The sequence below is a fragment of the Hyperolius riggenbachi genome, chromosome 1, assembly GCF_040937935.1.
Source record: "Hyperolius riggenbachi isolate aHypRig1 chromosome 1, aHypRig1.pri, whole genome shotgun sequence".
In the NCBI taxonomy this organism is placed as follows: domain Eukaryota; kingdom Metazoa; phylum Chordata; class Amphibia; order Anura; family Hyperoliidae; genus Hyperolius; species Hyperolius riggenbachi.
The window spans coordinates 568,743,890-568,758,576 of record NC_090646.1 but is presented as its reverse complement, the minus strand read 5'-3'; the positions used below and the strand labels follow the sequence as shown (position 1 = coordinate 568,758,576).

The window sequence follows — 14,687 nt, the reverse complement described above, 5'->3', positions numbered from 1 at the left end:
GCATATGGAGTAAGGGAGTCGCTATCAGGTGGCACAATAAATGGTGGCACTATCACATAGACACATGTAATGGTGGGCCCTTAGAAGAGGTATATGGATACACATGTACACGCACTAATGGAAGGGGTCTGGCAAGCCACAGATGTCATGGAGCCAGTAAAATATAAAAATATAAAGCCACACTTTATAACCACACTCATTATGGCATCAGCTATGCTATTCTGAAATGCTCCTGGGCTGCAAAGAGTATATCTGGGAGGGTCCATTCTGCTTAAATTGCCCTGGATGCCAACAGCCCTTTGTACACCTCTGCTGTTGGGTGCCAAGAATTTGCAACCTTCCAATTCAAAATTTGCAACACACTTCAGACAAGCCTGTAATTTACTATAGGTAGAATTGGAGGTTTACTGCCTCATCCACTAAGCCCTGTGTCTCTTTCCGGAATGTCTCCAACCCTCTACCCTCAGGATTGTAAGCTTGCAAGGGCAAGGACTTCCTCCTAGTGTTTCTTATTCTGCTATAAATTACCATATGAGCATGTACCAGTATTGTTGAGGTTTCAAACCACATATCAGCTATGTACTTGTATCGCTGGTTATCCTGATTGAACAGTTTGGAATGTCTTATGTATCTATGTTCCCTACTATTTGTTTGGCACTGTGTACAGAGCCACTGAAATGCTCTGTAATGCATGCACAGACGTGTCCCGCTCACCCGTCACCCACCGCTGTCTGAAGTATATGCACACAGGGAGATCTTGCTTGCTTGGCAGTTGGAAAGAAAGCTGTTATTTCCCACAGTGCAATTAGGTTCACAGACAGCAAGCTGTCAGTTCTGGAGGCAAGGACACAGAAGGACGCAGAGACACAGGGGTTTTATTATATAGAACTAGTAGACCAAGCCTGTTTAAAAACGGGCTCTAGGTCCTTTTCCGGCTGCACCGCCACCGCGCATGCGCACGTAACCACCCGACGCTGAGCGCCCGCACCTGCCCACCTTGCCCGCCTAGCTCCCTGGTCCCAGCTGTCCGTTACTGCGCACATGTGCAGTAACGAAAATCCTGGGACACAGGGACAAAACTGTTGGACACAGCGACACTTAGGCTTTATAGTATAGAATAGCACGGCTAGTTGAGAAGTTAGTCAGTTAACAGTTGTGCAATTGTCTTCACATGCACACACAGTGAGAGTTCTGTTCATAGATCTAGTTGTTTGTTGCTGCTTACAGAATAGTAAATTGGGTGACAGGTACGCTGCTGATCAGCAGATACAGAACAAGCAGCTATTTGTTTTTTTTACTTTATTTATTTATGTGAGATATTGCAGATGTGTTTCTCCCTCCAATCCAACAATCCGCAGTCTGATTTATATTTTTGTTTCTCCAGCTACTATCACCATCCTAGCCAATGATGATGGCCATGGAATTCTATCATTTAACAACAGCAATCATTTCTTTCTGCGAGAGCCCACAGCTCTGTACTTGATGGAGAGCGTTGCAGTATTGCTTATTGTCCGAGAACCTCCACAAGGAATATATGGCACTGTCAGTGTCCAGTATCTGATCACTGGAGTCAATGGCTCTGACGCGTCTGCTGATCTGAGTCCTGCAGAGGGATATATCGTACTGGAGGAAGGAGAGAGGTTCAAGGTAAAGTGACTTTATAGTAATACCTCTTATAACACTTTGTATTATGTAGTGTTTTTTTTTAAGAAAATGGGAAGTGAAGAAGACAAAAAAGGGACGCCCAACAAAAGAGCTCTAGTGTGTTATTTACAAATGATGGTGTGAGGCAACGCACAATGTGTGTATATACCTACCCAGCAACTGATATTGCTTTGTGGGTGAATTATTGGAAGATCATAGCCCTTAATTATTATTTTTCCCTTTCCTGTGGGGAAAAAGTATGTTTTTCATAGTTACATAGTTTGGTTGAAAAAAGAAATACGTTCATCAAGTTCAACCAGGAAAAGAAAAAGCACCGTCCTGAACCCGCACATAACCCAGTTGATCCAGGGAAAGGCGAAAAACCTTACAACTCCTTCCTGACTCCAGATGGCAGTCAGGTAAATCCCTGGATTAACTCTCCATAGGAATGGGAGCGTTGATCCAGGAATGGGTAATTATAGCCGTAGGTGCCCTTCAATGCAAGGAAAGCAGCCAAACCTTCTTTAAGTGCAGATATAGAGTTTGCTGAACAAGCAGTAGGTGGGAACCCTGAAACAATCATTAATCATTACACTAGCCAGTCACTTTTTTCAGCTTGATTTGTCAGTCTTGCCCGGTTTCATCAAGTACAGTGGAAAGTTTCTAACAAAGGAAATGAAAGACCAATGAAACATTGATATGCCCAAACTGTGACTAGGAACATTAATTGAAGGTGAGCTTTGGTGGGGTGTGCCACACAGCACAGGTCAGGAGTGCATGAGCCATCTTCCTGGATGTAGTGTGTGGTCAATCACAGTGGGGCGGGGCAGGATGGGGCATCCGCGGGGAGAACGGATGCAATCCGAGGGGGCGTTTGCTGGGTGGAAGGATATATAAACACACAGCTATCAGCTTGGAATTTATTTGGGATCCTCTTCTGTATTGTGTGAAAAATTTATAAAAGTAGCTACTGGAGTTTAGAAAATGTTTTTTTTTTTTTTTTTTGCTCAATAGTAAAAAAAATATAAATGCTGACAGTTTGTGCTGATCCTGATTCTCTGTTTGCATGACAGACATTGGAAATTTCTGCCATTCTGGATGAAGAGCCTGAGATGGATGAGCATTTTACCATCACATTATTCAGCCCTACTGGGGGAGCGAGGCTGGGCACAAGGCTTCAGACCACCATAACCGTGCTACAGAACCAGGCCCCACAAGGACTCTTCAGCATTTTCCCCACACATAACAGGTAATATGAAGCACGGCTTTTATGAGCCTTTACAGCCTAAACAAACTTATGAGAAGCGTTCATACTAGTATTATGCTTCAACAGCATGACATTATAATAGGACCTGTGTCTGGTTAACATAGTTTATGCTAAATGTAGTCCACCTATGCTTTGGAATAAACATGTCATGCATGTGATCGCTTCTTGTCACGTATTATCTCTATGCAATCAAAATTGTATGATGCATGGCCACCGTTAACCATGCTTTATCACTCCTTATTAGTAATGAATTATCCCTTAGGCCACTATCTGCACATTCTGTAGGTTATCCCTGTGTCTGTGGGGTTTCCTCTGGGCACTCCAGTTTCCTCACACATCCCCAAAACATACAGCTAAGTTAATTGGCTTCCCCCTACAATTGTGCCTAGACTATGAGGGACAGGTGACTATGGGAGGGATTACATTGTGAGCTCCTCTGAGGGTCAGTTAGTAAATTAAAGAAGATGTTGGCGTTATATATAAATACTAAATAATAATAATAATCTCTCCTGATCTGTTTGACCTCATATTTGATGTAAAAATAAGCAATGTGAGATATTTCATGAGGTTTAGTGAATCAATACAAATTGTTTTAAACACATTTCAAATAAATGAATTCTTTGAGTGTTTACCTTAAAGAGAGTCTGAAGCGAGAATAGATCTCGCTTCAGACCTCATATATACGTGCCCCTGCTAAAATGCCGCTATCCCGCGGCTTAACGGGGGTCCCTGTCCCCCCAAATCCCCTCCGTAATGCGGGGGAGCACTTCCGCATTGGGGCAGGGCTAGCCGCCGCAGACCTGCCCCACGCGCGTCTGTCAGACGCGTATCTCCGCCTCTCCCCCGCCCCTCTCAGTCTTCCTTCCCTGAGAGGGGCGGGGGAGAGGCGGCGATGCACGTCTGATAGACGCGCTGGGAGGCAGGGCTGCAGCCGTTAGCCCTTGCCTCCAGGAAGCAAAAATCTACGACCAACTTGCGACTAAGGTTTGCGGGGGGTGGGTTGGGGGGTCAGGGACCCTCGTGCAGCCGCGGGATAGCGGCGTTTTAGCAGGGGCACACATGCCCCTGCTATATATGAGAGCTGAAGCGAGATTTAGTCTCGCTTCAGTGTCTCTTTAAAGAACAACTGAAGTGAGAAGAATATGGAGAATGCCATATGTATTTCCTTTTAAACAATACCAGTGACCTGGCAGCCCTGCCGATCTATTTGGCTGCAGTAGTGTAACACCAGAAACACCAGGAATAAGCATGCTTCTCTAATCTTGTCAGATTTGACAATAATGTCAGAAACACCTGATCTGCTGCATGCTTGTTCAGGGTCTATGGCTAAAAGTATTAGAGGTAAAGGATCAGCAGAATGTCAGGCAATTGATATTGTTTAAAAGGAAATAAATATAGCAGCCTCCATATACCTCACTTGACAGTTGTCTTTTAAAGAATGTAGCTGAGTGGTGAATTAGCTTTTCCTGACTTTAAGTGGACAGCAGGGAACTTCATCCACTGCAATGTAGGATTCACCTTGTGCAAAAAGCCCATATAGTCCTAAGGATATGTCCTCTGCTTAGCAGTCTTGAAAGGTACAGGAGCCATTGAGAATGACCTGCCTTGTAACATGTTTTGTCTTGAAATTCTAAAAATAGCTTGTTGTAATACATATTAATTGTTCATTTAAGGCAGGAGAGTACTTGTTCTTGCTGGCTATGATTGAGGATCATAGCACACATAGAACAAACAGTTGAGAGATCTTATGTTGAGGGGTATGTCCCGATTGGTCACAAACTCAGAATAAATCAAGTACACATAACCTGTGTTCAGTACCTTCAATAGAGTCCACATTTTTAAGTGGACTGGAGCTGTGTTTCAGATTATTATCTTCGGCATTTATCTTACATACTGGTAACTGGTAGACATCACTGATCTGCACCACTGTAATGAGTAAGTCACCCAAAACGTGCCTATTGTTGAGTTGCCTTTGTTTACTTATCGCTATCTACAATCAGGTGCTCCTCATAAAAATGTCCCTCTTTTCTATCATATTTTTTTTATTAAAGTACTGACGTTAAAGTTACTTTTCAAGCAGTTTAAGTTCATTTTTATCTGTTTTACTTCTCCCTCCGCTTTGCCCTGGGAGCTCAGGACAAGTTCTGTGACATTGGAAGAGAGTAATACAACTGTCTATCTGAAAGTGTCTCGTAGCAATGGACTTAATATGTCTGTCAGTGTGGAGTGGGAGACTGTACCTGGGACAGCTTTTGGCACACGTAAGACATCATTTACTTTTCAAAATAACTACTTTTGAGATGAAAAAATTAAAGTGTACCTAAACTATTTGAATTAAAATGAGATTCACTTACCTAGGGCTTCTCCAAGCCCCCGTCAGCCATCCTGCCTCGCTCCGGTCCTCAGCAATCCTCTGTTCCCCCGCTGCTGCTTAGTTTTATTTTCGACGACTTGGAGTCAGCGGACCACTGCATATGCCCAGCCCTGGCCACGTGTATCCTTCTTTGCGTTCTCCTTCTATTGCGGAGGGGAATGCAAAGAAAGATACGCGTGGCCAGGGCAGTGACTCCGAGTCGGCAAAAACGAAACTAAGCCGCGGCGGCGGAACAGAGAATCATTGGGTACCAGCGCGGGACAGGACAGCTGCAGGGGGCTGGGAGAAGCCCCAGGTAAGTGAATCTCATTTTAATTGAAACAGTTTAGGTTCCCTTTAAGCACGGTCTTCTGGGCTTTATTTGCTATCTATGCATTATTTATGTTATTTCATGAGATTATTATTTACAGCCCACATTATTTGTTACAAAACTTAACAAGCCCATTGCATAAAGTATTTTCTATGATTTTAGTTAATTTTTCACTCTACTAAACAGCAATATGGTAATTACTATACTTAGGTTCGCTAGTATCCTTATTGTTTTCCTTTTTCTTTTTTCTAGGGGGTCCCAACAGTGTTCTGTCTGTTCTGCAAAGTTTTTTTAATGTTTCAGCTTCAGGCTGGTGTTTCTTCTCTCATGAAGATACACAGTATGGTGTAATGATTGGTCAATTCACTTCCAGACTTTATGAGTGGCGCGGGGTGTTTGTACCCATCCAGGTAGGCTGTTTTACAATTTCCACGAGTTCAAAAACTCAGAACGGCAACATATCATTTTAGAGAATTCACTTTGCAGCAAAATCTGCTCTTTCCTTCTCCTATTTTTATAGTGAGTAGCAAACTGGTGGACTTCTATGGGGGTCTTTCAGTCTCCCGCTGGGATCTACAATTTTGCCCTTGAATAAGACTCGTCTGCTCTGCTCCAGACTCTTGTGTGTTACCAAATGCTGCATTAAAGAAACAATTTGTATTAGTTTTTAGTTAGCAGATATATCTGAGGTGTAGTAGAACCCATCACTATGTAGCTATACTGAAAGGAAACCTAAAGGCAAGAAAAAAAAATGAGTTTCACTTATCTGGGTCTTCTACCAGCCTCCTGCAGCCGTCCTGTGCCCTCGCCGGTCCTCAGCGATCCTTCGTCTCCCAGCCATGGGTTAGTTTTGTTTCATAGGACGCTATTGTGGATTGGAATGTGAAGAAGGATACACGTGGCCAGGGCTGCGCAGGTGAAGTGGCCCTCCAAGTCAGTAAAAACTAAACTAAGCCCCGGCGGGGGAACAGAGGGTCGTTGAGGACTGGCGAGGGCACAGGATGGCTGCAGGGGGCTGGTAGAAGCCCCAGGTAAGTTAAACTGATTTTTTTTCTTGCCTTTAGGTTTCCTTTAATGTAGCTGTAGCTGTATCTTTATGCAATGTGGCAGAGGCGTCACTAGGGTTGGTGCCACCTTATGCAGAAACTCATGATGTAACCTCTCTTTTACCCAATGAGCCTCTAGCCTCACCAGGCTAGACAAAACCAATAATAATTATTTTGTAGTAAGTTACTTGTTACTGACATTTGTTGAGAATGGATATGGGAAGGGGTTCCACGGGACCCATTTTCTATCGAGGAGAAAGGAGTTAGGGTTAGGGATTGTCATACTGGCCACACTTTGCTATTTGGTGTGTGTGTGTGTGTGTGTGGGGGGGGGGTTCTAGCCATGCTTGTTAAGGGTGGTGAGGGAGCAGTACCACACTAGACACATTTGCAATGGGGGAAGGGAGGAGTTAGTGAATGTTACACTGGCCATACTTTGCCTTGTGGGGGTGGGATTCTGGCCATGCTTGCTATGGGGGAGTGGGAGATGGAGAAGTAACACACTGTTCACACTTGTCATGGGGGGGGGAGATGTTAGGGATTGTTATACTGGCCACACTTTGTTATAGGTGGATGGGGGGTATTGTTAGTTGGAAGGGTTTATAGGAAATACACTTGCTATAGGGTGGGTGGAAAGTGGTGGAAGGGATTAACCCCCTTGGCGGCATGATTCTTTCCGGATTTTAGTGTCTAAAAGCAGTACAATTCTTTTGCATGTTTTTAGACCCGAAAACCGGGAAAAAATCATGCTGCTAGGGAAATCTGCAGCAGCTCAGCACTCACTCACCTCCCTGGGATCCAGCGCTGCAGTTTTTCCTCCATCCTCTGGGTGGCGCTGTAACTCTATAGTGAGATTGCTGGCTGTCGTCATGACGACAGACAGCGATCTCACCAGGGGGAAGCAGAGCCTCGGAGGAGAGGAAGAAGAATGGCGTCCGACGTTGGGATCCCCCGGGAGGTGAGTGAAAAACTCCAGCTGCACGCATTGCTCTGCATTGATCTCCGGCAGCTTCCACAAGTTCAGCTTGGGGTTACCGCTCCTGGCATGTTTTTTCCACCCCGAGCTGTACTTCTGATTACCGCTAAGGAGGTTAATGGTTGTTATGCCAGGCACACTCTGGGGGGCGGTGTCTGGCCATGTTTGCTGTGGAGGGTGAGGAATGCTGCATACACCTGATATTGGGGATGGGGGGTTGGATGGTAAACCTTTGCTGAGAAGTGAATAGGTGGATATTAAGGTGATCTCTACGTGACCATAGTAGCCTCTGAACGTCATTATCAGCTCAGCATGGAACAGCCATAAGGGAGAAGAGCAGGAGGGAGAAGTACATTAGGTGTTAGCCTGTTCTATATTTACATAGCCATACTCTATTCTCCCTGTTCTTAGCCTGGAGCTTGGTGTCACCCCCTCTGCTGGTACACCTAGTGCAGTCCGCACCTACTGCAAATTTTGTTGATTGCCATTTCAATTCTTTTTACTACTCAGTTAAGTTATGGGGACCCTAAAACCCCCACGATCTTTCGTTGTGGATTAAAAACAATGCATAGTGTTGTCTTTGTAAAACCAGAAAGCAGGTACATGTGATAAGTACTCATTGTCTGACCTGGAACACCCATATATCATCAATTCTGGACAGTGGGTGAAGCTATGCAAGTCATTTCTTTTTGCCCTAATAATATGCATGGTGCCGCCCACAGTCCCTAAGTGCATAGATGTCACTTTGCATTTTGTAAGAAAAATAAAATTTTATATATATATATATATATAGTGAGAGAGAGAGAGAGAGAGAGAGAGAGAGAGACAGAGAGAGAGACAGAGAGAGAGACAGAGAGAGAGAGAGAGAGAGAGAGAGAAATAAAATAATGTTATTGGTTTTAAGTATTTTACCAACTCTGTGTTTCTTAGTATGGTGATATGTATGATACATATATGTATATGATTTTACTGTGCAAAGAAAGAGAATCACACAGCTGCTTTGTCGTGTTTATAGGACATTACAACTGAATTTCCTTTGAACTGTGTGGCGGTCACAGTCAATAACTCCTCGTACATTGTTATCACTAGTGGCATTGGAACCCAGCCTTCCCGTAACACAGTGTACACTTTCGACAAGAAGAATGGACTGTCACTGGTAATGTACTTGTTGTGCTTGGAGAGTTATCCTTCTATCTGCTCATTTACCAGTTGTGTACAGAATGTCTGTATTGTATCTGAACAAGATGAATGTTGTACTGTGTTTTGTGCGTTGTGCGAAGATGATGTCTCTGTTTAGTATCATGCTGTTTTTGTGAAGCTGATAAAGCTGTCACTGAAGCTTGTAGCTAATGAACAAAAACTGCTAAATTCTATTATAAAAAGAAGACATTTACTACAGTGGTTGCCATAAATGGGGTCATCTCAATGCACAATTGTTGTGAACAAACTGCTGTATTAAATAACTTGAATTACCTTTTCCTGGAAATTATGGAAACCTACCCCAAAAATAAGATTTTTTTTTACAAGCCCAATTCCAAAAATAAGCAGGGCAATGTAAAAAGTGCCCAGGCAGTTGCCGTAGCTGCACAGGCTATAACAGCCAATTGCCTCGCTCAGGAAACGCACATTATTACTGTTCATTCACGTTTTGAAATTCTCTGCACGTTTTTAAATCATACAGTGATCCGCCTCTTCCTGCATGAGGTGCGCGTTTGCAATTATAGTGTATCTTGCCACAAACGGAAATCGCAGAACAAATGCGACAACATGTTCGAGGAAAACGCAGTCACAAAAGCGATACAACTGCGGCAGAGACCTGGGAATCAGGGAAAAATGTGTTAGGTATAGATAAGGGAGGATTAGTGTTAGGAGTCTGTGGGGAGGGGGGGGGGGGGGGGGCTAGGGATAGGCGTAGATAGGGGACAGTTAGTTTTAGGCATAGATAGGGCGTACCTATAATAGCACCGCAAGGAAAAATGGGTGCAAAATAATGGTAATGGGCGTGAAATAACAGTATTAGAATATCAGTAATTTATTCTGTTATCCACTATAGTATAATATCGATAATTTAACCGATATTCTACTATCACTCACTGTACCCTAGCTCTTACCTGAAGCCTCCGTTACCAATGCCTTAACCCCTCAGACACTCCTAACCCTAACCACCCACCACATACTCCTAATACTAACCAACCCCTATCTGAATGAACGTCAAAAAGCCATAGGCACACCTTGAGAATAGTGGATTTTGTGCATAGTTTGTTATCAAATGACATGCGTGACCTCAATTTAATTATAATGAGTTGTAGAATAATTGTTGATGTTTCTTATAGCTTAGTCTCTGTCACATAAAAATTAGGTAGGGACAAACTCAATCCATCATTCAAAAATAATGATCAAACTTGGGAAAGTTTCTGCACAATTACACAAGTCAGTAACTTACAAAACATCCACTTTTGAATAGCCCTGATTGCTAGCATGCCATACTGGTGACATTTGTGGCCTTTTTCTGATGTCCTGTCTCTTATGGGGCTATTCAGACACAGTATGGCACTAAAATACATTGTAGAAAAAATTGGCCTGTACTAAGCCACATGCACACTTCAGCGTTGTGTGCCCTGCTAGATGCCCAACTAGCAATCAAATGAGAGCTATGTGGAATTATTTTAACAGTGATAAGTTGTAGAATAGATTTTAGGGTTTTCTAGGGTTGAGACCTATGTCTTCTGAATTATTTTATGTGGCAAACTGAATTAAAAGCATTAATAATAATAAAACCAGAGGAGCGCTGGATATATATCTTAAAACACTTCTATTTTACTGTAAAAGATTATATATTCTCACATAGAGGTAAAGATAAAACGTATATATAGATATACACACATCAATCAGCCATACACTCAATTTCTCATACACTCTTATTATGAGCCTGCTGGTGACCCCCTCAAAAATAGGGAGAAAAAAAAAGAGTAAAAAAATGTTAATCTAAAAATAGCAATAAGGTGGATCCAGTCCTTTCCTCTATAATGCCACAATTATATAGTTCCGTGTGCGGATTCCCGCTGTAGTAGTTATGACAGACAGTCCTGTACGGATCGGACACCCAATACGGAACAGTGAGAGCGAGAGAGAGACTCCTGCACTGTCCCCTATACAGATAGCAAGCACAACGTGCCACAGCTGGTTACCGGTGCTGGATACTATTTGTACATTTACTCACTACCCCTTGGGTATGTGTCCCCACCGTCTAAGTCCTCCGTGAGGGTGATTCACACTCTGGCGGTGTCCAGTCACTTGCACACGCCGCTCGCTAGCACCTGCGGCTGTGTCTCTGGACTCTCCCGGCTGCTTCCTTGGAGGATGACGTCACTTCCGTGCATCTCAGCTGCCTCCACTTCCTGCATTCCAGCTCTTCCAGTGCACTCTGAGGTAGATAGTACACTTTTACTCCGCCGGATCGTACTAGGATTTTGGGATTATGCAGCAATATTCCAATTGATCTCTGCGCCCCAAAATTGATCAGTTTATTGACATGTTTCAACATCCACGGATGTCTTCATCAGGATATTTTGAATAATCCAGTTCAGCAGCCTTACTTCCTTTATAGTGTGTGTCTCCTCCTACCACTTCCTCAGTGGGTAAAGCAATAGGTTTGAGCGCCTCTGAATTAAAAGCAATAACATTTTCATATATTCTGTCCCAAAATAAAAAAGCTTGCAAAAATAAATCAAAGCTATAGAGTTTCAAATACAATACATAAAGTGTTACCTTGTGGACTGAGCTTTTTCATTATGTATGCCTGGAGGATATATTACTATTTTTGCAAATAAGAGCTTGGAATTATTGCAAGGATAGAAAAATACAGCTTTATTTCCAAATAATATATTATCCCCATACAGTGCACTAGGGACATCATTTAAATGTTGGGATAACAAGGACAAATAGGCAAATAAAAGGTGTGGGTTTTAGGTTTGATCTACAGTAGTATTGTTTATTTTAAAACTATAGTGGATGGAAATCGATAAATAGTGTATTTTTCATTTTTTTTCTTTATTTAAAATGCATAGAAAAATAAATAAAATAATAAGTAAAAAAAAAGTCACCTCCTAAAATCCTAATTTCTCCTGAAAAAGACAAGATATAGATCATTTAGGTGTGATAAGTAGTGATAAAGTTATTGGCAAACGAATGTTAGGAGTGCTGAAATGTGAACATTGCTTGCATCCATAAGGTGACAACAGCCCTGAGGGATGAAGTGAGGTCTCACAAAGTTTTTACAGGGGGCCCCATACACCCATTACGTATATGTATTTATGTGTTCATATCACTGTAATCACATGAGCATTTGAATAATCAGACATATGTGGTGCTTTACAAGTGACTCTTGTTTTCTCTCATTACAGAAACAGACTTTATTAATCCCTGGAACAAGCAGAGTTAAACACTTTTCAAATGAAGATCAGGGCCTTTATTTAATCATTGCAAGTCATACAGCTGGCACTCAGGTGAGTTCTTGTAGTAGCTTGTAGTAAACAGATCTGGTTTGTGTAAACACCTGTGTTACAAAGCAATTCAGTAGTGTGTTCAGGCTTTTATTATGTTGATTGGAACTGTCACGTTACCTAATTTTGTTTTTGTTTTTTGGGCCACATGCTCCAAGTTGTGATATTTGGTGAATACACTGCTGTATTCTGTGTTGTGGGGTGACATGCTGCATTATTGTTACGTGGGGGATCTGCCTGCTTTATTATATTCTAAGAAGTGGATTTTAACTATCTATTGTATTACATTCACAAACGCCTTAGCGACCTTGAGTGATCTGATATGACGCAGGTGAAGGCAACAATTGCTAACCACTTACTAAGAGACAATTACTAATTATTAATATTATTATTTATAAAGCACCAACATATTCCATGGCGCTGTACAATGTAAGAAAACAAACAAGGGATACATAATGATACAGACAATGATATACATCAAATATGAACACTGATATAAAATACAGAACTGCTGATTACAATAGCAAATTTAACATGATGACTAAAATGTATAAATGTCTAACAGAGTGCAAGCAATTAAATTAATAACATTCCATGACACAAAAGGGTGAGAGCCCTGCCCTTGTGAGCTTACAATCTAAAGGAATGGGGTGGAAACAAGAGGTGGGGGAAGTATACAGTATATGTACAGGCAGTGCGTAATTAGGTTATTTAGTGGGTGCATGGCCTACGCTAGAGAATATGCTTGTCGGAAAAGGTGGGTTTTGAGAGAACGTTTAAAGATTTCAAAGGTGGAAGAATGGCAGATGTGCTGTGGAAGGGCATTGCAGAGGAGGGGTGAAGCCCATGAGAAGTCTTGTACACGTGAATGTGAGGAGGTAATTAGAGGATAAAAGAAGCTTGTGTGTGGTTCTGAGATTGCGGTTAGGTTGGTATCTGGAGACTAGTGAGGAGATGTACAGGGGAGAGAGATTGTGGAGAGCTTTGTTGGTTAGGGTTAAGAGTTTAAACTGAATCCTCTGGTTAATTGGTAGCCAGTGAAGAGCTTGACAGAGAGGAGCAGCAGAGGAAGAGCGAGAGAAGAGATGAATGAGTCGAGCAGCAGAGTTCAGTACAGAATTGAACGGTGCTAGTCGGTTAGTTGGAAGTCCACCAAGCAAAATATTGCAATAGTCCAATCGAGATATAATAAGAGCATGTACTAACATTTTGGTTGTGTCATGAGAGAGAAATTACTCCATTCCAGGTTTTCTTGATCACCATTGATGATGCCTGGAGATCTTTGGGTATGCCGGCGTTAATCAGACAGTGTATACTGTATGTAGCAAATTGATCCCAGGCCTGTGTACTGTAGCATTACAATCAATAGCACTGTGTATTTTATCTGTCAGGTATTTATTATGTAATATTGTTATGTATTTGAATTAGGTATTTAAATGGAACAGCAGTGCCTTTGTCATGCATCAAACTCTGCCAGTGCAAGGAGTTTCAGGCCTCACCCTATTCCCTCGCGGAGGAACGTTTTACCTGGTCCTCTCCCTCAGCGGCTCCAATCAGACCTCTCTGATGTATATGTGGATTAATAAAACATTTGAAAATCCACAAGCTGTTCCCATCAGTCAAACAACCAGCGTGGAATCCTTGGCTGCTGGTGCCGACATCTACATTGTATTTCTTCAAGGTATAAATATCATTATAGCACTTCCCTGTATAATTATAAAGGCTGGAATGGCTATTTTTATTGGAACTCAAATACAGGGCTGTGGAGTTGTGGAGTCGAGGAGTCTGAGCAATTTTGGGTACCTGGAGTCGGAGTCGGTTGTTTTAATAAAGTGTGGATTTGGAGTCGGAGAATTTTTGTACCAACTCCACAGCCCTGCTTAAATATACTCATAATGTGTACAAGTACAAAAAAAATGTAATTCTTGCTCTTTGAACATAAATGTTCTCATCAGTATCCCATCATCACAAGGTAAAAGCATTGCCATCCTGAACACTAAAAGGGTTGTCTCTACCATGATTGCCTATGGCAACCAACCAGATGCTTCCACTTCTCATAGACTGCAGTACAGTAAGGAGAGCCCACAGAGGCCACAATGGCTGATATACATACAAGCAAGGGGAACTATGCTAATCCTTTTGAGGGCCCATGATTTAAATGGAAATGGAGGTGCTGAGGGTAGTGGTTAATTTACATACAGGTACAGTCATTAACCCTCTGAACTCAAACACTCACAACAAGCTGGAACTCAATTAATGATAAAAACACATTGAATGCAAGTTAATTTGATTGCACTAAGGAACGATATTTGCTTCCAAAATGGCTTGCATGCAAAAGCATTCTGTACTTAACCATTTCACCAGCAATGAGGTTCCCTCCAGGTCAAAAGGGTCCCTACTTTACCTACACCAGTCAGCAAGCATTCAAGTATTTCATGCTCTGGAACCCTTGATTCATGCTGAGTAGAGTTGGGCCGAACGGTTCGCCTGCGAACGGTTCCATGCGAACTTCCGTGGTTCGCGTTCGCGTCCCGCAGGCGAACCTTTGCGGAAGTTCGGTTCGCCCCA

At 42.4% G+C, this 14,687-nt stretch overlaps 1 protein-coding gene across 1 annotated transcript in view; it reads left to right on the top strand.

Annotated features, from left to right (window-relative positions):
- ADGRV1 (adhesion G protein-coupled receptor V1) overlaps positions 1–14,687 on the top strand; it is a 629,361-nt gene that overhangs the window by 220,776 nt on the left and 393,898 nt on the right. The window contains exons 44-50 of the mRNA XM_068247792.1: positions 1,385–1,647; positions 2,718–2,893; positions 5,048–5,172; positions 5,848–6,005; positions 8,633–8,773; positions 12,021–12,122; positions 13,548–13,800. Coding sequence (XP_068103893.1) covers positions 1,385–1,647; positions 2,718–2,893; positions 5,048–5,172; positions 5,848–6,005; positions 8,633–8,773; positions 12,021–12,122; positions 13,548–13,800 — 1,218 coding nt within the window. The remainder of the gene's footprint in view (positions 1–1,384; positions 1,648–2,717; positions 2,894–5,047; positions 5,173–5,847; positions 6,006–8,632; positions 8,774–12,020; positions 12,123–13,547; positions 13,801–14,687) is intronic.